Source organism: Prionailurus bengalensis, chromosome D1, assembly GCF_016509475.1.
Source record: "Prionailurus bengalensis isolate Pbe53 chromosome D1, Fcat_Pben_1.1_paternal_pri, whole genome shotgun sequence".
NCBI classification, from domain to species: domain Eukaryota; kingdom Metazoa; phylum Chordata; class Mammalia; order Carnivora; family Felidae; genus Prionailurus; species Prionailurus bengalensis.
Window position 1 is genome coordinate 76,694,355 of NC_057346.1, and position 22,598 is coordinate 76,716,952.

Sequence of the window (22,598 nt, forward strand, 5' to 3'; positions counted from 1 at the left end):
CGTCCCGGGACTCCAGTTCCGGTGCTTCTGGTAGTAGCGGCTTCCGCGCCGGCAGCCCGGGGCCTCGCAGCTCCGCGGGCGAAGCAGGAGAACCCGATCCCCGCGCCGAGCGCAACCTGCCGGAGTAGCGGAGCCCCGCGCTCCCGCCCCTGCTCGGAGGCGGGCGCAGCCGCAGCGGGGGCCGGGGCCCGAGCCCGGTGTTGCCACCGCCCGCGGTGGGGGGCGGGCTGGAGGCGGGGCGGCCGGGGCCGCCTTCCCGGGCGCGATCCCCTAGCGCAGCACCCAGCGCTGCCGAACCACCTCCCCCGCTGCCCGCTAGCAAGTTTGGCAGCTTCGTGCCCGGCGCGCCTCGGGATCGAGGCGCATTTGTTTCCTCCTGAATTCCGCGCGCCCCGTTAGGCGGGGACCCTCGGGAGCGATGCCGAGGGATGTGATTTTAGTTGTGTGGTTCTGCGTGTGCACCGCCAGGACAGGTAAGCACGGCTGGGCGGTCGGAGGCATCCCGGGGAAGGGGGGGAGCCGCGCCGCTGTGCCCAGAGCCGGCACCGGCGTCGGGAGACCTGGAGACGAGCTCCGCGTTGGTCCGGGAAGGGGGCGAGGCGTGGATGGGTCCCTCGGATCTCTCTGCCCTGCAGCAGATAAAAGGGTGAGAAGTGGGACTCACGGGCTGGAAGATGTCCCCATGAGTGCCCCCTTTCTTGGAGACTCGGCCTCGCGGACGCTGGAGTGAGGGGCGCGGCCGAACCGGCGCACCCTCCTGCTGCTAGTAACCGGCTTCCGGGTCGAAACCCACAGCAAGTCCCGCCCGCAAACCCTACACCCCCGAACTTGAAAGGTGCGGTGAAAACCTCTCTCCCAGTGCCGGGCTGGGTTGGAAAGGGACAACCGTGGGAGTCGCACCCGCAGAGAGAGCGCTTCCGGCCCTCGGGCGGGCGCGGCCGCGGCCGGGGAGGGCAGGGTGCGGGGTGAGGGCTGCGGGCGAACCCCGGGATTCCGCGGTCTCGCCTCGTTCCCTGCTGACTCTCCCCAGGGGAACTCCAGGAACATTCTCTTCCCCTCCACCCTGCCCTCAAGGGCTGGACGAATAATAATTCGGGTGAATTGGAACCGTGGAGACAATCCAGGGAGATTTTCTCAAGCTCCAAACCAGTTTTTCCTTGCTGTAATTGCGGTTTTGGATTGTGGAGGGAGGACTAGGATAACTGGCATAATTTCCGAAGTCCCCACTTGGTTCTGCCTCCAGAGACGCAGTTGTGAGGACTCCAAGCGCATCTCCTTCCATCCGCTCCCACTTGCCCCAGCCCTTATATCTCAAGGGGTTTGGAGACCCGTTCTCAGTCGTCTTCTCCACGGGTCTCATGGTAGAGGTGGGAAGATGGGGGTGGGGTGGGTGGAGTAGGCACTCTATGGGCAAAAATACGGCTCTCAGATGCGGGGGGTGGGGGCGGGAGCGTGGCGAATTTTTATTCCCGGGCTAGCCAGCGTGAGTACGCGCTGTCGACTTTGCACCCAGAACCGGCGTGTAGTCACTACTCCCTTTATCTTTTCTTCTTTTGCCGCTCGCATTTCCCTTCTCTAGAGCCATAAGCCTCCTTCCCAGGCCGGGTGGCAAGTTTATTGGAAAAGGGCTGGGGAGGGGAGCTCGGCTTTGGTTGGCCCAAAAGTTCCCTCCGTTTGCGCCCCAGGCGCCCCTCTTTGGCAGTTAGCCCGCCTGAGGATACAAAGTTGGGCGTCTAGGAGCTTCCTGCGGACCTTTTCCATTTCCCCAGCGGGGTAGCAGCTTTCCCTTTGCTTAATGGAAGAGCGAGGGGTGTGGACTCTCCAGGGACAAAAGGAATCCCCATCCCTTTCGTATCTTCACCTGAGCTTCCCGAGGCTGCAGAGACGCCAAGGCTCAGTCTAGCCGAGAATAGTTGCTTCTTGGGTATGGGTACATCGGGATTAACTAGTCTTTTAAAACCAAGAGCACATTAGAAGAAATGCGCCCCCGGAAGATCAGGACGGGCGAGGCTAGTGCAGAACATGGGCTACCAGTCCTGTGCGCGGCAATCTGGTGCTGGTGGGCATTTTACCGAGGAACGGAGGGAGAGAGAGAAACTAGATGGGGGACGGGGCAGCTTATCGGTCATTTCACATCCTCAAGTGCACATCATTATCGTATGCCTAAATCCTTTGTTCTCATTAATCTTTTGAAAAGTCCGCAGAAAGTGCTTCCATCCCAGAATGAGTGACTGTGTCTCTGGGGTGCATTGTTAGTGGGTACTTTTAAGAACACAGCCTTTTCCCCTTCCCCACACACCAACCTCTTTTAAATCTTGTAATAATTCTGTTGTAGGAAGATTCATTCATTCATTCATTTGTTCGTTCAAATAGTGGAGCACCTTGCTGGGTGCCAGGATTCCTTGTGTATGCAAAGAGGAAACAACTTGGTCCTTGACTTCCAGGAACTTAAAGCTTAGCTGAGAATCTAGGTAGAAACTGGAAAACATTTTTATTCTACAGATTGATGGGAGTTAGGAGAGAGAGAAGTATAAGAAGTCTCAATGAAAGAAATACAGAGGAGGAATGGTAGGCTTGAATTTTGAGAAGGGGTGGTTGGTGGTCTGGGAAGGCTTTAATCGGGAGGTGGGTGACATTTGAGAGTTGTCTTGGAAGGCTTTAAGGAGTTTTCCAGGAGGGCAGACTGGGGAAAGCATACCAGGCAGAGGACACAGCCTGTACCCAGGCAGGAAAGCATGGTAGGATCTGCCCTATTGGTTGTGGCAGTTGCTTAGGGAGCTTGGGTTTTCTGTGCCACTTGGCACTTAAACACCAGAGGCCACATAGTTCTTCTGCAAAAATTATCAGAAGAATCAGGATTTGGGGGGGGGGGTGGAATTATATCTCAAGTGTTTCACTTACAATTTCTTGTGTCTTGAAGGGGCATGATCAGCAGTTTTCTGGGGACAGCCTCTTTGATTTGCCCAGGAACCATCATCCATCCTCTATGGCAGCAGAGCCTGGCTCGTGATTAGTTTATCAGGATCTGAACAGCCGCTTGGAAAGTTTATTTGTCAAGTGGGGCAATTGTTGTCTGGGCTGTTAACAGTCCAAGATGAAATAAACATGTGGTTCACTTAGTGAGCTTCTCAGATATCACCGCCTTTTAATGGAAATGAATAGATGATATCAGGCACATTTTAATTAAAGCAGCACTGCCTTGCAGTAGCAGTTACATATGAAAAGATCTAATGATAGGTGTCACAGGAAGCTGCTTAAATTGCTCATTGTTCAGGGCACTTGTTTTAGAGAGTTAAATGGAGTCAAGATAGGAGGTGCTGTTTTCCAGTTCTTGCTATTTCTAGGTGAAAAATAATTCTGGGATTTTCAGGTACATCGTTGATAATTGATAATGAACATTTAGAAGACTGCAGTAATAAGGGTGATAAGATATTATGTCCGTGGCTTTTCTCTAGTGGCTTGGATGTGTGAATAATACAAAACTCTCTTTTGTAGTTTGTTTTGGTCACCAGGGCCCTGGTGGAGGGGATGGGCAGGGAGCCCCTGGGGCCCCTTTTGCTGCCTTTTGCTGCCACCTGCTGGAAAGGAGAGCTTTTCTTTTTGAAGTACCTCCCGGGCTATTCATTAACTATGAAATCATAAAACTGTGAACAGAGCCCCCAACCTGCAATAATTATGTGCAGTATTTGCCTGACTTAGAACAGGCATAGAGCATATTCTTCAAAGATACTGCTTTTGGGGTATTAAGCATCTTTGTAGGAGTCCAGGGGTCCAAATCCGATCAACTGGTTGTGAAATCTTGCAGTTAAACGAGGTCTTGGAGCATCTCAACACAGCGTCTATTTCCACTGTGTTGATGAGGAGAAAGCAGCTGTCATCATGGACAATGAGCTGGATTAGATTGAAGTGAGCCAGGTCCAGGAGGATTTGCTTGGGAGCTTAGGCCCAGGGTGCTGATGGTGTGCTGAGTGGGTTTGGGGCCTGAGTATTCCCTGGGCAAGGCTAAGGCCAGCCATAGCAGGTGTCTTGGGAGGTTAGGGTGGAGGTTCTGAATCATAGAGCCAGGCCTCAAGTGCCTCTGTGATGGTGACACACTGCCTTCCAGGTTTTAAAAAATGTTTCTTCCCTAGAAGCTTTTTATCCTACTTAATTCCAATTCCCAGCCTCAGACATTTATAGAGCAGTTATGGCCAAAGTAGAAAACTTTAATAGAGTTTCCTTGGAAAGGGCAGGAGCTCCATGCGTGGACAAGAAGCAGAAACATTAAAATAAAAAAAATTATTTTTTATGGAACTGACACTCTCATACTACAGAAGGTTCGGGAGAGGCCACGTAAATGCTACCTTATTAATAGATTTTCTGATTCCCTCGGCAGTGTGTAAAGCGCTATCATTTGTGCATCCTGCTATCGGCACGAGGCATTTTCATTCTGAAGGACACCAATTAAAGGGAGAGAAGAAAACTGTATCTGGAAGCCTTAATGATTTCTCTTGTTCTGTTTTTATGGGATGTTCTCATAACAAGAGCAATACTGTTACCTTAAAGCTGGGGAATCCCTTCACTTGTGGGCTCAAGGAGGAGGAATGAATGTAGACTTAATATTGAGATTTCCCAAAGCACAGCCAGAGTGAGAAGCCCTTCTAGGTCGGTTGGGCATGTGGAGGGATTGGGAGGAAGGGGGCCACCTGTATATTTTGTACAGTTCTATAGAGTTGAAGACCAGGGAGCTGTCTTATGAGAGACAGATGTGGCAAAGCCCAGCTGGGCACCAGGTGTGTCCTAGGAGTGTTCCCACAGTTTATGTGGGAAAAAGAACCTTATGAGGGAATCTTAATGAGGCTGGGAGGCAGGTATGATCATCCCCATTTTACAGACGAGGGAACTGAGTCTTGGAGAAGTGAAGTGATTTTTCCCAAGTTTTAGTAGGGGGCAGAGGCAGGACTGAAGTTGACTCTTGGTTTAGCGTTGTTTCCGCAACGCTTTCTAGTTTGAGTGTGCCGTATTCTCACTTGGGGACAAGGAGCCAAGGGCACCGATGGGGTGTGCTGCTAGTTCTACAGAATCTGTTTGGGTGCCTTGTAGGCTTGTCTAGTTGCAGGGCTCCTAGTCTGGGAGTATGTTAAGAACGACCGTTACAGTGGGTCTTTAGTCCCTGCTTAGGTCAACTGCTGCCACAATAATATTGCATAACAAACCATCCAGAACTCGGTGGCTTAAAACATTTATTCTGGTTCATGTGTCTGTAGGCTCTTCTGGTTGTCTTGACTCGTTTAGGTCAGATTTGGCCGGTCATGGTGCCAGACTCAAGTGGGGTGTCTCCATGTGTCTCAGTTTCCTTGGACCAGTGGACCAGTAGAGTCATGTTCTTTTCATCCTGGTGCAGAATCACAGGAGAACAAGCCCTACCACACAAGCACATTCAAGCCCCTGCTTGTGTAATGCTGCTAACATCCCAAGCATCCCAATGACCCAAATAGGTTGCATGGCCAGGCTCAAAGTCCAAGGATGTGGAGTTTACTTTTACTCTAGTAGAAGGAACTACAAAGCCACACGCCAAAGGGTATGGGTCTGGAAGGGGTAAACATTTGACTCCAATAATTCAGTCACCCACAGTTTTTAAAGAACGTCTCCTTGGCCTGAATACCATCCTGTCCTCTGGTGGTGTCCCCAGATATGCATATTGCTCTGAGGTCATTGTCACCTAAAGCAGTGACACAGCATCCACTCGTCAGTTAATTAATTAGGTTCTAAATTCAGGGCGTACCAGTTGACAGGCCCTGTGTGAGGTACTGGGGCTACAGGGACGTTTCCTTCTTCTTGTCCGGCTAAGGGCACATTCCCCAGATCTCTTTCTAAATTCCTAGCCAGAGAAAGGCCAGCTTGGAGGTTCTCTGGAGATAAGTCTTGATTTAATTTCTGCCATATAGGTGTACAACACTATAGATCAAACTGAAATATTAGTTCTTTTCCTGCCTTTTCAAGGTGATCACAGAACCGCTGATATCTGAGCTCACTTTGAGAAAAACATCACCAGTCTCACAAGAGGCTCATGGTGCTATGACTTGAGCCAATAGACGCCCATCAGCTCAGTGCTTCTTTGCACAGAGGTGGTATTCTGGGATCAGTTTTTGCGAACTGAGTCTGTGTGAGGGATGAGCAAGTAGGATGGGAACTTAAGTGACATCATGATGTAAAGTTGGAGCGTATCCTCTTCCTCCTCCTCTTAAACACACACCTCAAGGGTCACTTGGGTGGCTCAGTAGGTTGAGCCTCTGACTTCGGCTCAGGTCATGATCTCGCAGTTTGTGAGTTCGAGCCCTGCGTCGGGCTCTGTGCTGACAGAGCAGAGCCTGGAGCCTGCTTCCGATTCTGTGTCTCCCTCTTTCTCTGCCCCTCCCTCACTCACACTCTGTCTCAGTCTCTCAAAAATAAATAAATGTTAAAAAAAAATTCACCCCCTCCCCCCCCAAGCCCTCCAATGATTTCCTATTGCAATTAGAATAATATCCATCTCCTTGTTGTGGCTCAAAAGGAAGGGTCTAGTCTTTGGCCTCATTTTCTACCACTTTCCCCCTGCCCACTCTGCTCTAACTGTACCAACTTTTCTCTGTTCCCTGAACATCGTTTGCAGTGTGCTGTTCTCCACACCTGGAAAGCTTTCTCCCCAGATCTTGCCATTACCAGCCCCTGCAGGCATTCACAGTTCAGCTCAAAGGAACCTTCCCTGACTGTGCTTTCTAAAGCCCCACCCAAGTTGCTTTGTATTCCATCACTTTGTTTTATTTTCTGCATAGCATTTATTGCCATCTCAGATTATCTATTTTTTTTTTTTTTTGGTCCTCTTTTCACGCCTTACCCCAGGAATGCATGCTCCAGGAAGACGGCTCCAGTGCCCAGCCATGCATATTAGATAGTAAAAACTCAGTAATACCTGTTGAAAAGGTATTAAATGAACGCGTGAATGCAGAGTGAGTAGAAGAAAGATTTGTCTTTGAGTAAACTGGTCTCATAAGTGGCTGCATTTGGAAGGGGCAAATTTGAACCTTTAGCTTAGAGGACAAGGAGAAACCTGACAGAAACGGAGAAGGCAGTTTACGTTCTGTGCCTTCAGTTTAACCCTTTGTCCGCCTTGGCAATGACAGGCTACAGCCAGACCAGCCTTCCGTTGCTACAGCAGCTCCTGTTTTTCCTCATAGGAAAAGAGTAAGGAGAGGGTAGATGGAGGAAGGGGTGAAGGTGAGAGAGCTGATGAGGTTGTAATAGCTCACGATGTCTTGATGAGCCTTCACTCAGCCTCTCTGGGACAAATCGGTGCGAGCTTTCCAAATCCTGCCTCAGCAACTGCATTACCAGCAGACAAAAGTTGACAGCTGTTGCTGATTAAAACATTTCTGACTGTGCGATCAGAATTGCACTACTGAGATGCTAAGTGTAGATAGATGCTGCCTTTATGGCTTAAACACAGTCCGTTACAGTGGTCTCTAGCCTTATGAATCCATGTAATCGGAAGTCACTTTGCAATCACAAGCGTGCCATTGCACAGAAGGCCCCCCTGGGTGAGAGAAAGCCTCAGGCATTTGCCTTTCTTAGGTAAGGCTCAGAGCCATGTTTCCCTGCACTAAGGTTCTCCAACATCGTTTGTCAGGGTATTTAACTTTCAGGAATCCCCTTGGCAGGAATTCTCTGTTGTTTCTCTTTTTTGGCCACTCCCTCCAACCCCCATCTCAAACAAGGGCAGGATTCCTCTTCTTTTTTTTCTTTAAAAAAATTTTTTTTTAACATTTATTTTTTTGAGGGACAGAGAGAGACAGAGCATGAACGGGGGAGGGGCAGAGAGAGAGGGAGACACAGAATCGGAAGCAGGCTCCAGGCTCTGAGCCATCAGCCCAGAGCCCAACTCGGGGCTCGAACTCACGAACCGTGAGATCGTGACCTGAGCTGAAGTCGGACGCTTAACTGGCTGAGCCACCCAGGCACCCCTGGGATCCCTCTTCTTTGTCCTCTTCTGAATCATGATGAATAGGGAACACTCTCCAGAGTGATGGTGGTGTCAAGGTTTGCTACTGCATCAGTTTCTGAAGCAGGTAGATCAGGGCTACTATCCAGTATCCTCAGTCCCCAGATCTGAAAAAGCTTGGAAGCACAAAGTTCCTTCAAAATTCATATGACAGCAGAAGCTACTACCCCTGAGCTGAACTCATTTGGTGGTGAAACTTGACCTCAACTGATAGGAGGCTAGGTATGGTCTTTGTTTAGCCAACTAGAGGACAACTTCATAGTTTTTGCTCCAGAAAGACTGTGTTTTGATTGTGGGGTACTGATTCAGACTTTGCTTAGGGTGTTCCATCAAATGTATATAGGCCACAGTATCTGATATGATAATACATTCTGATATGATAATACATTCTGAATCTGAAATGTAGTTGGCCCTGAGGGTTTTGGATAAGAGATCATCAATCCTTAATGCATGGGGAATGAGGGTGGGGGTGGGGACAAAGAAACTACAGTGTCACTGGGCCCTTGGAGCAAAGAATCGCCCTCCTTTCCCTCTGGAAGGTAGCATATGCACGCACTCATCACTGGCTTCCTGGTATACCGTGCCACTCTTGGCCTCTATAATTTCTGTTCCATATTGCTGCCAGCAGTCTATATTTGAAGCCAAGACAGCTCTTTGTGTTTTTGTTCTTTTTTTTTTTTCAGTGGTGGGATTCGGGACGGACCCTGACCTGCAGGTGGATATTATCGCTGAGCTCGACCTCGTGAACACCACCGCTGGAGTCACTCAGGTGTCCGGACTGCACAATGCCAGCAAAGCGTATTTATTTCAAGGTAAAGACACCTCCTCCTTTGCACGGGGGCAGAGCTTGGGGATGGAGGATCTGTCTGGTGAGTGTTCATATGGTGTGTGTTTGTCGGAAGATCATCTCTGCTATTTCTCTTGTGTTATTGTCATAAGGAATGTTCGTAAATGCCAAAGGTGTTCAGATAGTCGAGGGGGTGTGTTCTGTGGGTGGGAGGAGGGGCACTAGAGGCATGGTTGTGAAATATTTGGTTTGGTGGTGAAATTTTTCCTTGGGTATTTTTTTGGGGGGGATCTAAAGTCACTTGAAGTTGCAAAGCCCTTGAAAGCCATTGGCCAGCCATATTGTTTTTTTACATGATATTTCTTTAACTGTTATCTTTATCTTTACCTGTACCTATACTATACCTACACCTATCCTTATTCATAGATCTCTCTCTCTCTCTCTCTCTCTCTCTCCCTCATTTAATGGGCACGTGAGCACAGAGGATGTTTTATGGATGAATTCTCTTAGGGCTGCAGCTTACTTGGTTCTCAGTAACCCAGGGAGTATAGTATGTTTCTTAAAAGCCCACTGCCTGAGATCAAATTCTAACTCTGCCACTTATTGGCTTTGAGACTTTGGGCAGTCCCTTAGCCTAACTGTGCTGATGTCCTCGTCTAAAATACTGGTACCTACCTCCTGGGGCTCTTACAAGGATTAGAGGAGCTAATCCATCGGAGTGGTTATGACAGCGTCTAACACGTACCGTGGATCCTTAATAAGTACTAGCTGTTAGTCTGGAGCTCCTGCTCTGGACCAGGCAACATGCTAATAATAGGGTTGCCAGGTACCAGTAAGAGTAAATAAGAAAGGTGCAGCCCCTGTTCTAAAATGTGATGAGAGAAACAGTCATTACCCAAGGAATCATTGAATGACAATTGCTGTACTTATTGTGAAGGGGATGTATAGCCTGCCAAAAAGTAGTATAGGGAGAAATGGTGGTGGTCAGGTAAAGGTTATCCTGAAAATTGATGTGTCAGCAGAGGCTTGAAAAATGAATAGAAAGCCCGGTGTAGGAAGGGGTGGGGGTTCAGAGCATTCTGGTCAGGGAAAAATAGTATGTATGAAGGTCTTAAGGCAGAAACCAATAGAAGGGTGGCTAGTATTGGAAAGAGTGGTCAGTGGCTGGAGAGGCAGGCAGGGGCTGGGTTATGCTGGACCCCGTAGGCAGATCTGATATCCAGGGGTTTAGGTACGCTGATGATTTATGGCCAGTATCCATTCTGATAGGTGGGAGGCCGTGTATACTTGTTAGCTCTGGTAATTATTACCCCTGCTTGGAGTGCCGGGTTCGTGGTCTCTTACTTTACTCTCAGTGCTGTGGGGGCCTTTGCGGAGCTTGCTGTAGGGGAGTGACCTGATTAGATGTGATAGGCAGCTTCGGTATTCCTCTGTGAAAATTCCTGGCAGGGTTCTTTTAACTCGGCCTTTTGTGAAGATAGCAAAAGGATCATTTTAGAATGACTGGACCAGTATTAAGGGATGAGATTTACATATTTACTGCAGAGATAACTTAAGCCTTGTTAATGACATGTAATAAACCTACAGACATTATATGATGATATATAAAAAGCCTATGGACATGTTAGTTTCCATTTACTCTTACTAAAGAATTGGTGAAGTCCCTAAGGTGGGTATGGTTAAGAGTATACAAGATGGGATGACTTTTCTTTTTGCATTGTACAAGGTCGGTCTGCTCAATTACTGTTGAGAGGCCATGCTTCATGAAGGCAGAAGTCTTGTCTGTTTAGGTACCCCTAGATCTCTAGAACCAAGTACCATGCTTGGCGTGTAGTAGGTGACAAATACACATTTTTAATTGAATTAAAATGTCTCTGCCCAATATGCTCTGTAAAAGCCTTATTGCCTACTTTACTCACTGTTCATTTACTTACTTATTTATTCCACAAGTGTGGTCTTCCTAGGCAAGAAATCTGTTAATATGTGTACTCTTTGCTTTGGCCAACTACCTCTGGGACCTCTAGCAGACTCCAGCCATGGGGAGGGATTTTCACTTCTGGGGGAAGAGTAACTTCATTATGGGAGGTTGACTGAGGAGGACTTTCCCTTAAGAACCCTTGTGGTTTTATTGGGCCTACCTGGGTATTCCAGAGTAATCTCTTTACCTCAAGATCCGTAATTGAATCCCATGCTAAAATCCCTTTTGCCACGTGAGGTAACATGTTTGTGGGTTCTGGCAGTTAGGACACGGACATCTTTGGTGGGCCATTATTTTGCTTATCACACAGTCTGCCCTCTAGCCTCCAAAGGTTAATTTCTGTCCCACATGCAAGATACATTCACCTCATCCCAGTATCTCCCAAAGTCATAACCTATTATGGCATCTGCTCAAAGTCCAGAATCTTATCCAATCTTGTCAGCTGATGATCTAAATAATCTACATCAGGTATGACTGTGTCTCTGAGTATCGTACATTTGGGGACAAAACTCTTCTCCATATGTGGATCTCTGAAAAGTAGGAAACAGGTAATTTGTTTCCCAAATACAGTGGTTGTGTAGGTGTAGGGTGCCCGTTATAGACAGTCCTGTCCAAAGGAAAGAAGTAGAAAGGAGAGGGTCCATGAGTCCCAAGATATTTTGAAATCTAGCAGGGCCAGGGAATAATCCCATGTGGTCCTTGGCTCTGCCTTCTGGGCTCGTGACTCATTCCTTTGAGTTATTCTTCCTTTTCCAGGCAGAGTAGCATGGGTGTGTGGCTGAGTAGTTTTAGCAGCCTGTTTCCTGCCTGTAGTATTTTGGAAGTCTGTCAGCCTTTTCTCGTTTCATCCTGTCAGTTTTCTTCAGTCCAAGTTGGCAGTGTTTCTGCTGGTATAACATTCTTGGGAACATTTAGGGCCTCCGGTGCATCGGACAAGAGGCGCCCCCACAGATCTATCTTAGATACCCCCATCTCTGTTCTTAGCCTATGCCGAGATGACTGAGGGGAGCCATGAGTCACATACCCGATCTCCTCAAAGAGCCCTCCTGTGATTGTATCTTCGGAACTTTTGATCATCAGAGGCATTAGCAGAAAGTTGTTCAGCTATGCCTGTGGCTTTTCTCCCAGAGCAGAATTTCCTGACAGGGAATCTCCTAATTTTATCATCTTTTGCAGTCCAAATAGGCTGAGAATTCTCCTACTCCTCGGGCCCTCGTTTCTTCTTGTCAGCTCATCCCTCCGTCTCCCTTTCCTGTTGTCTTTTACTATAAGCAGCAAGGAGAAACCAGTCTGTACCTGCAATACTTTGCTTGGAAATCTCATCTGAATGTCCAGGTTCATCTTTTGGAAGTTTTGCTTTCCGCATTACTACAGGACACAATTCAACTAAGCTTTCTGCTACTATGTAACAAGGATCCTGTGTCTTCCGGTTTCCATTTCCTTTTTCGCCCTTACCAGCAGTATTTAAAAAAAAGTTTATTTATTTATTTTGAGAGAAAGAGAGAGCGCGTGAGCAGGGGAGAGGCGGAGAGAGAGGGAGATAGAGAATCTCAAGGAGGCTTCATGCTGTTAGCACAGAGCCCGACACAGGGCTGGATCCCATGATCCGTGAGATCATGACCTGAGCCAAAATCAAGAGTGGGGCACTTAACTGACGCAGCCACCCAGGAACCCCACCAGCAGTATTTTTTTTTTAAACTTTTTTCAACGTTTATTTATTTTTTGGGGGGGACAGAGAGAGACAGAGCATGAACGGGGGAGGGGCAGAGAGAGAGGGAGACACAGAATCGGAAACAGGCTCCAGGCTCCGAGCCATCAGCCCAGAGCCTGACGCGGGGCTCGAACTCCTGGACCGTGAGATCGTGACCTGGCTGAAATCGGACGCTTAACCGACTGCGCCACCCAGGCGCCCCCCACCAGCAGTATTTTTAACGTCTGTGTTTCTACTAATGGTCTGTTCACCACGATTTAAGTGTTCCCTAAGATGATACAGGTTTTCTGTACCATGCTCTTTACCTCATTCTGAGTCCTCACCTGTGGGGTCTTTAACATCCATATTTCCGCTAACAGTCTGTTAGCGGTCTAGGCTTTTTCTCTCATGCTTCTCAAAATTCTTTGAGCCTCTGCTCATTATTCAATGCCAGAGGCACCTCTACGTTTTTAGTTATCTGTTACAGTAGCATCCCACTTTCAGGCGCCACAGTCTGTATTAGTTTCTCATTGTTGCTGTAACAGATGGCCACAGATTTAGTGGCTTAAAGAGATTTATTATCTTATAGTTCTGGAGGTCAGAAGTCCAAAATGGGCTTCAGGAGGGCTAAAATCAAGGTGTTGGGAGAGCTGTGTTCCTTCTGGGGTCTTTGATTTATTGTCTTTTCTAGCTTCCAGAGGCTGCCACATTCCTTGCATCATGGCAGTGTCATTGCAAATTCTGCTCTGTTGTCCCATTTCCCTCTTTCTCTCTTTCTGTTGCCATATTGTCTTCTGTGATGTTAACTCTTCTACCTCTTTCTCCCCCCTTATAGAGACCCTTATAATTATATTGGGCTCCCTCAGACAATCCAGGGTAATCTTTTCATCTCAAGATTCATAATGTAATCACACACACAAAGTCTTTTTTGCTATGCAAAGGTAACATATTTACAATTTCACAGGATTAGGAGGTGGACGTCTTTGCTGGGGGAGGGGGGCGCCTCATTTTGTCAACCACAGGATGGTTAACACTGTTGGGCAGCCCTGTCTAATAGCAATGCAAGATGAGGCCTATTTGTAATTTTAATTTTTGTGGTAGTCATGTTGAGTAAAAAGAAATGACTAATATTAATTTTAATTCTACATTTTATTTAACCTAGCATACTAAAAATATTATTTCAACCTATGGCCAATACAAAAATTTATTAAGATATTTTGTAAGTTTTTACAAAGTCTCCAAAAATCTGTTTTGTATTTCATACTTATAATATACCTTGATTTAGATGCTAAATTTTCATCTGAAACAATTGGTCTATATTTCAATTTAATAAAATTTAAAATTGAAAAGTAGATTTGCCAAGCTATTCCATACATACTCAGGTAAGTGTCAGATATTAAAAATTAAACAGCTTTACTGAAGTACACCTGACATATTCTGTAATAATAAAGTGTACATATTCAAAGTGTACAATTTGGTAGTTTTGACATATGAATATACCCATGAAACCATCACCACAATCAAGACAATGAGCATACCTATCACCCCAAAAGCTTCCTCTTTTTCCCTTTGGTAATCCCTCCTTCCTGCACTTCTCTGCCCTCATCCCCAGGCAACTCCTGATATTTCTGTCACTGTAGAATAGCTGGCATTTTTTTAGGAATTTACATATATAGAATCATACAATATGATCTTGGGTCTGGATTCTTTCACTGATCATAGTTATTTTGAGATTTAAATGTGGTGTGGCATGTTCAGTGCTTTTTTAATAGGCAGTGTAGGGGCGCCTGGGTGGCGCAGTCGGTTAAGCGTCCGACTTCAGCCAGGTCACGATCTCGCGGTCCGTGGGTTCGAGCCCCGCGTCGGGCTCTGGGCTGATGGCTCAGAGCCTGGAGCCTGTTTCCGATTCTGTGTCTCCCTCTCTCTCTGCCCCTCCCCTGTTCATGCTCTGTCTCTCTCTGTCCCAAAAATAAATAAACGTTGAAAAAAAATAAAAAAAAATAGGCAGTGTAGTTGGGTCTTTGCTTTATTTTTTCCTTTTTCCTTTGCAACCAGTAAAACAATATCTATATTTTTATCAAGGTATGTAGACTATTCATAGACTATTCATGTCATTGTTGACAGATTTAAATATATATATGTGTGTGTGTATAAATTTTTTTAACATTTATTTATTTTTGTGAGAAAGAGAGAGAGAGAGAGAGAGAACACAAGTGGGGGAGGGGTAGAGAGAGAGGGAGACACAGAATCCGAAATAGGCTCCAGGCTCTGAGCTGTCAGCACAGAGCCCAAAGTGGGGCTTCATCCCATGAACAGTAAGATCATGACCTGAGCCGAAGTTGGATGCCCAAACGACTGAGCCACCAGACGCCCCAACATGTTTATATTTAAATACATCTTTTTTCTATTTGTTTTCTACTTGTTCCCTCTATTCTTTGTTCCATTTTTTTGATTTTTTGGCTTCCTTTGGATTAACTGAAGTTTTTTGTTTAATGGTACCATTTAATTTCTGTTGTTGGCTTATTAGCTGTAACTCTTTTTTATTTTAGTTTTGCTTTAGAGTTTATAGTATACAACATTAGGTTATTACAGTCTACCTTCAGGTGAGAGTATGCAACCTTATGTATAAGAACATTTCAATCATTTGCTTTTTTCTTCCTGGCCATTGTTTTGTCACACATTTTACTTCCTCATATGACATTATTTTATTATTATTATTATTATTTTAAGTTTTTTCATGTTTATTTATTTTTGACAGAGAGAGAGAGAGAGAGAGCACGAGTGGGGAAGGGGCAGAGAGAGGGAGACACAGAATCTGAAGCAGGCTTCAGGCTCTGAAATGTCAGCACAGAGCATGATGCGGGGCTTGAACCCACGGACCGCGAGATCATGACCTGAGCCAAAGTCGGATGCTCAACCGACTGAGCCACCCAGGAGCCCCATCATTATTATTATTTTTATTTAATCAGTCAATTATCTTTTAAAAAAATTATTTATTTATTTCTTAGAGACAGAGAGAGAGTGGGGAAAGGGCAGAGAGAGAATCCCAAGTTTGATGCGGGGCTTGAACTCAGGAACTGTGAGATCACGACCTGAGCTAAGATCAAGAGTTGGATCCTTAACTGACTCAGCCACCCAAGTGCCTGAACAGATTTAGATGATAAGAAAATCAATCACATATTTACCCATGTAGTTACTCTTTCCTGTGTTTTTCATTTCCATCTGGTATCATGTTCATCCTGTCTGAAGGCTTTCCTTTAACACTTCCTATTGTGCCAGTCTGCTGGTGATGAATTCTTTTGGATTTTGCATGTCTGAAGAAGTGTTTTGTTTTTACTTTTTGAAAATATTTTTGCTGGGTGTAGAATACTGTGTTGACAGTTTTTTTCTTTCAGTACTTTAAAGATGTTGATTCACTGTCTTACCACTTGCATTTTTTCCAACAAGAAATATGTATCATTCTATCTTTGTTCCTCTGTAGGTAATTTTCTTTCTCATGATTTTAAGACTTTCTCTTTATCATGGATTTTGAGCAGTTTGACTATGATGTATCTTAGTGTGGTGTTCTTCATCTCTTTTTCTGTGTGAGATCTCTTGCACTTCATCAAAAAATTTGGAAAAAATTTGGCCATTATATCTTCAAGTATTTTTTCTGTCCCTGTTTCTCTTCTTTAGGGACTCCAAGTTACATGTATGTTGGGCTGCTTAGTGGTGCCAGTTTACTGATATTCTGTTCATTTCAAAAAATCATAATTCTCTTTTCTCTCTATTATTTTCAATAGTTTCTATTGCTGCACTTTCAAGGTCACTGAGCTTTTATTCTGTAGTTTCTTTTATTATTATAATTTAGTGCTTTTTAAAATCTCATATACTATAGTTTCATCTCTGTAAGTTCAGTTTTGACTCTTTAAAAAATATTCCATGCCTCCGTTTAACTCTGTGAATAGATGGAACACAGTTACAATAACTGCTTTATATTTCTGTGACAGCTAGTTCTAATTTATATCAGTGCTGGGTTAATTTTGATTGGTTAATTCTTCTTCTCATTACTACTTCCTTACATGGCTGGTAATTTTTGATTGAATGCCAGACATTGTTATTTACCTTGTTGGTGCTGGCTATTTTTGTATTCTTATAAATATTCATGGTATTTTTCTAGGACACAGTTAAGTGACTGGGAAACAATTTGATCTTTTTGGATCCTACATTTAAGGGTCCTACATTTTGGATCCTACATTTAGATGGCCAAGAGCAGTGCTAGTGCTAATAGGTAGAGTAGAGCTAATTATTTCCCATCACTGAAGCAAGTCCTTTTGTGTACTCTACCCAATTCCCTATAAATCGTGAGATTTTTTGGCTCAAGTGGTGGGAATAGGCAGTGTTCTCAGTCCTGTGTGTATGTTGAGCACTGTTACCTTTTGGGCTCTGGTTCTGTGTTTTTTGGTGGTTTTATCACATGTATGCAATCCACTGAGTACTGATCTTAAGAGAGATCCATATTTTTTCTGTCTGCTGTCATCTCCTCTCATGTATATTGTCCTGTGAAATCTAAGTGCCTTGGTCTCCCCAAACTCGCAACTTCCTCACCTCAACTCAGGGAAGTTGCTGGGCTCTGCCTGAATTCCTCCTCCCTCCGACACAGCGTGGGGACTCTCTTGGAGCAATAAGCTTGGGTAATGGTAGCACTCATCTCTATTGTTTTCCATTTCTCAAGGATCACTGCCCTTCACTGACTGACAACCAATGTCTGGAAAGCTGCTATTTCATTGAATATTCATTTTAAATTTAAATTCAGATTAACTCAAATTCAAATTCAAAGTGTATTTCCTCAACCGCACTAGCCATATTTCAAGTGCTCAATTGCTGTATGTGGCTGGGGTTTACGATATTGGACTGTGAAGGTCTAGACAGGCTCTGAGCTTTTACTGTTTCACCACACCACATTTAATATGGACACGTTACAAAATCCTGTCTTTCTTTTTTTTAATTCATATATATACATATATATATATGTATATATATATATACATATATATATGTATATATATATACATTTAATGTTTATTTATTTTTGAGACAGAGAGAGACAGAGCCTGAGCGGGGGAGGTACAGAGCTAGAGGGAGACATAGGATCTGAAACAGGGCCCAGGCTCTGAGCTGTCAGCACAGAGCCTGACGCGGGGCTTGAACCCACAAACTGTGAGATCAAGACCTGAGCTGAAGTTGCATGCTTAACCGACTGAGCCACGCAGGTGCCCCTAATTCTTATATTTTAAAAAAATGTTTATTTTTAAGAGAGAAAGAGTGAGAGCGAGAGTGCAGCACAGGCGGGGGAGGGGCAGAGAGAGAGAGAGGGAGAGAGACAGAATTCCACATTGGGCTCTGTACTGTCACTGCAGAGCCTGACTCAGGATTTCATCCCACGGATCATGAGCATGACCTGAGCCAAAATCAAGAGCTGGATGCTTAACCGACTGAGCCACTCAGGTGCCCTCAAAATTCTGTCTTTCAATATGAATACATGATAGTAACTAGCAAGCTACTTAAGCTCACTGCCTTAGAGTACTTCCATTTACTCATTGATAAAATGGGATCATATATATATATACGCATTATATTTATATGCATATTATATATGTAATATACAGATATTATATATATGTAATATGTATTATTATATTATATATATTGTATATGTGTAATATGTATTATTATATTATATATATATGGTATATATGGTTGTAGTGAGGATGAAATAAATTAATACATATAAAGAGCCACACCTGTAGTTGGTACATGGTGAGCTCTCATTAGACGTGAGTTCATACATTTTTAAATAATAGAATATGACTGTGGCTGCCTTCTCCTATGTATATCATCTGTCATCTTGTGTGTTGTTAGGGTCAGATTTTAACATGCAGAGGTATATTGGGATAGTGGGAAAAACAGAGAATTGGGGAAGGGGCAGAAGATTAGGGCTCAGAACTTTAATAGTTTATATCATCCTCACTGCAACCACATAAGGTAAGTACTTTTATTGCCCCATTTTGTCAATGAGTAAGTGAAAGTACCTTGAGGGAGTACTTAGGGGTACTAGTGGATATGTCACTTAATGTTCTCAAGGGTCAGATTCCTCATCCGGAAATGGGAAGAGTACACAGACTGAGTGTAAGAATTAAATGACAAACTATAAGAAGGTACTTTGAAATGCGTAAAGTGTAAAAAACAAACTCATCATTCTTTCCTGCATTTATTTTTATTCCTCCTCCTATTTCACCATTCTAAGTCTAGCTCTGAGTTGATGTATATTAAGGGAGTGAAAACCTTCATTTCATTTGCTAGCCTGATAATAATATTGATGAATTTAAGTAGGAAGCTTGCTTAACTGGAAACGCTTCTATCATACCCGCTCCAAAGCTGATAGGATTATTTGGGGGCTAGCTAGCCTTTTACGGTTGTCTTTGTCACTGCCTTCTTTGTGTAGTGCAGACAATTGAATAAGTACGATTTTTATCCACTTCTTACTTGAAACCAATTATATTAGGAATTGGGGTTGGGGGCAGAGAGAATGAATGGCTATGTGTAAGACTGGCATGGATCTTTTCTAAGCTGAAAAACACCCTAAATACTAGCTTTAGAGTGTCAAAGTCATTTTGGAATACCTCTGCTTTGCCTTGAATGGGACTCAGAGAAGGCCTGAGGGTTTGGAACTCTACTTCTCCCTGACTTGACTGTACCTTGGTGTTACCTGGTGGGGAGGATGTGTCTGTCCCTTGGTGTCTCATTTATAAAAGTGAATTAGAATATGCATGGGTGAATTTCTTTAATGTGTTGGTTTTTTTTTCTTCTGCCAGTAAACTGCTACCTTACAGGAGTTCTATCTTAGAACTGAGTTTCTAAAGAAAAAAGTATCTTTCAAGTAGCATGTTTTCTGTGACAAGATAGAACAGAGGCTAATGTGGGATACTTCCAGAAGATGGAGGCATTCTAGGATTTGTGCTAGATGTTGTGGGAGACACAGACACAAAGGCAAAGATCTTGACCCCAGTGAGGTTATAGCCGAGAAGGGCAAACACAGAATGCCCTTGGACACTCGAATGGAGAGAAGAGAGCTGGATTGTCGTGGGTTATAGAAAAAGTCCCGAGTACGTTGAAGAGAAACTTCTCACTGGATGACCTGGGGAATGCTCCCTGGAGGAGATGGCATCTCAAGCAGACCTTGAAAAATGGACAGGAATTAAATATATGCAGTTTGTGTTCATAGGCGCACTGCTCATGGGCACTCATTTTCACAAAAAGGTACTTGAGGCTTGAGTTATAGCTCTTAATGCTCGGAAACTCTGAGGAAGATGGAGTTACCCAAAGGGTTTGTTTAATGCTGATCGTCCGCCTTTCCTGCCACCCACTATTGCCCAAGTCTGAATTGTTTTTTCTGTTGATTGGATGCGCCTAGTCACTAATTACCTCTGGGAGCATTTACAAGGCAACCTCACTTGGAGTGGAGTGATTTAGTATAACTCTGCATTTAATCAATTAGTGGAGTGATTCAGTTCACATATCAGCATCTCTCAAATATAGGTATTTTTGCTCTTGCCAAAATAAAACTCAAGCAAGCTGTGGGAATGGAGAGGGTTTTTCAGGTTCCTCTCTAGGCAAATTAACACCTGCACTGGCATATTTGGGAAAATCATTCAGTGGCTGTGTGACTAAATGTATATCAGAGAGAAAATAAATAATTTCCTAAATCTTCACACTTGTTAACATCTGCACTTAAATCTGTTTTCTCAGTCATGTTCCTTCTCCCATCAAATAGTACATTAAGGAGAGCGGAGAAGGAGAGAGACAGCAGAGAATGTAAAAAGATAGTAATGCTTTTAGAAACTGCTATGTATATGCACCACTTCCAAACTAACATATTGACCTTGGGCAAATTACCTCTTGGGATGTGTTTTCTCTCTGGACATTGGGTAATAATGGTAATGTCTATGATACACAATATTTTAAGGGTAAATTTAGATAACATAAATTCATTGTTAGTAATAACAAATTTAAATGTTAATCCATATTATTATTAAGAGTTCAGCAAGTATACACTTTGTCGTCAAGTATTTAGCAGATACCTACTATGTGCTAGGCACTCTTTCAAGTATAAGGAATATAACGGTAAGCAAATTAGACAAAGTCTGGCTCTTGAGGGGAAACAGACAATAAGCAAGTAAGTATAGAGTAATTTCAGATAACTTCATTTATTTAAGTTCAGATAACTTTAAACAATTCATGTTTTTAAATGCAGGAAGATATTTCTGTGTTATTTTCTCCCAAAGAGTATTTGCAATTATCTATTTACTTTGTAACGAGGATGGATCAGTTGTCTGAACTGGATTTTTTTTTTTTTATTATCTCAACCCCTAAAGTTTATTTGTCTTTTAATCCTTCCATCAACCCTATTACTTTTGTACTATTTTCATATCCTTCGAACAGATGAAGAAATAAGACCTAGAGAGTTCTAGTAACTCACATTATCTGTAGGGACAGACAGGGGATTTGAATTCAGGAGTCTATACCTGCAGAGTCTGTGTCTCAGCCCCGCTCCACCTCCAGGTTTTCTTTCCCTAATACATCAGAGTAGGAGTGGATAAATAAATGTAATGTGATAAAGATACAGCTTCTCTTAAGAGAAAGCAAAGGACATCTGCCAAAATCTCTTTGGCAGGTGTTTTCAATCCACTAGGACAGATGGTGGTCTTGTCAGTTGGTGAACTCCATTTAATAGAATTTTATGATTCTTTCACTGGGAGGGGCCTGCTGAATACCTGCAGATGAATACCTGGTGATCCGTTTGGCAGCCCAAAGAGAACTTGCAAAAGTCAGAACTAACCAATGGGGCTACACTTAAATGTGTATCCATTTAAAATGTAGTCCCTGTGGCCTTTTGACCAGTTTTCTTTAAAAAAAATTTTTTTTTAATGCTTATTTATTTTTGAGAGACAGAGTGTGAGCATGGGAGGGGTAGAGAGAGAGAGAGAGAAAAAGACACAGAATCTGAAGAGGCTCCAGGCTCTGAGCTGTCATCACAGAGCCTGACCCAGGGCTTGAACCCACAAGCTGCGAGATCACGACCTGCGCTGAAGTCGGACACTTAACCGACTGAGCCATCCATGCGCCCCTTGACCAGGGTTTTCTTGAGAGACCCTTGTGGGAGAATTAGATCAGCATTGACAGCAATGCTGTCTGATGCATGCTGTGATTCTTAATTGGGATTTGTTTTAACATATTGGGACTAAATTCCTTTCTGTGGGAACACATCTCTAAAATTAGAATGTAAATCAGTGGAAAAATATGATTTGGTATGCAAATATTTTATTTAAATACAACTTTTCATGGATGTAGCCAGTGCATGAAGTGGAGCCAAGATGTGCTGATAAGCTAGGCTGGCTCAGCCCTCATGCTTACATCCTGGTAAAAAAATACAGCCCATGAGCTGCCTGGCAGCACAGGGTTGCACAGTAGGCATAGGACCCCATGCCTGGGGATGCAGGTTCTAGCATGGTTCCCTCACTTGACTGCTGGTATATTACGTAACTACTCTGGGCCTTGGGTCTTTAAGGTCATAACAATGTTTTAACTTGACTAGGAGTTACTCTGCCACACAAAAGAAAAACACGTACAAGCACAAAGGATAAAAGAAGCAACGATGCTGTCACTGTCCCCCAGAATCAGATGTTAACATTTTGTCTATTCGCTTAGAACCTTAAAAAAATCTCAGAATAATTTGAAATCTCTGTGTTCCCCTCTCAGTGCCTTTCTTCTTTCAACCTTTCTACCAGCCGTCACTAATATGGTTGATGAGTACTCAGTCCGTGTGTGTGTGTGTGTGTGTGTGTGTGTGTGTGTGTGTTACCACATTTATATGTGTTCACATATGAGAAATATAATAAGGAGGGCATATGTATAGTGGCTAAATGTATAGTCTTAGGAGCCAGACTGCTCAGATTGAAATCCTAGCTCTCGCTGTTACTAGCTATATAATGTTGGGCAAGTTCTTTAACTTCTTTTTGCCTCATTTTTTTTCCCATGTGTGATATGGGGATAATAAAGCATCTGTCTCCTGGATTGTTCTCTGGAT

At 44.0% G+C, this 22,598-nt stretch overlaps 1 protein-coding gene across 2 annotated transcripts in view; it reads left to right on the forward strand.

Annotated features, from left to right (window-relative positions):
- Nucleotides 1-212: 212 nt before the first annotated feature.
- The window catches only part of NELL1 (neural EGFL like 1), an 882,973-nt gene continuing 860,587 nt past the window's right edge, over nt 213-22,598 (forward strand). The window contains exons 1-2 of one of the 2 annotated variants that reach the window (XM_043580819.1): nt 213-473; nt 8,701-8,829. In XM_043580819.1, coding sequence (XP_043436754.1) covers nt 419-473; nt 8,701-8,829 — 184 coding nt within the window. In that variant the 5' untranslated portion in view covers nt 213-418. The remainder of the gene's footprint in view (nt 474-8,700; nt 8,830-22,598) is intronic. The other variant, XM_043580818.1, reaches the window with a different exon arrangement.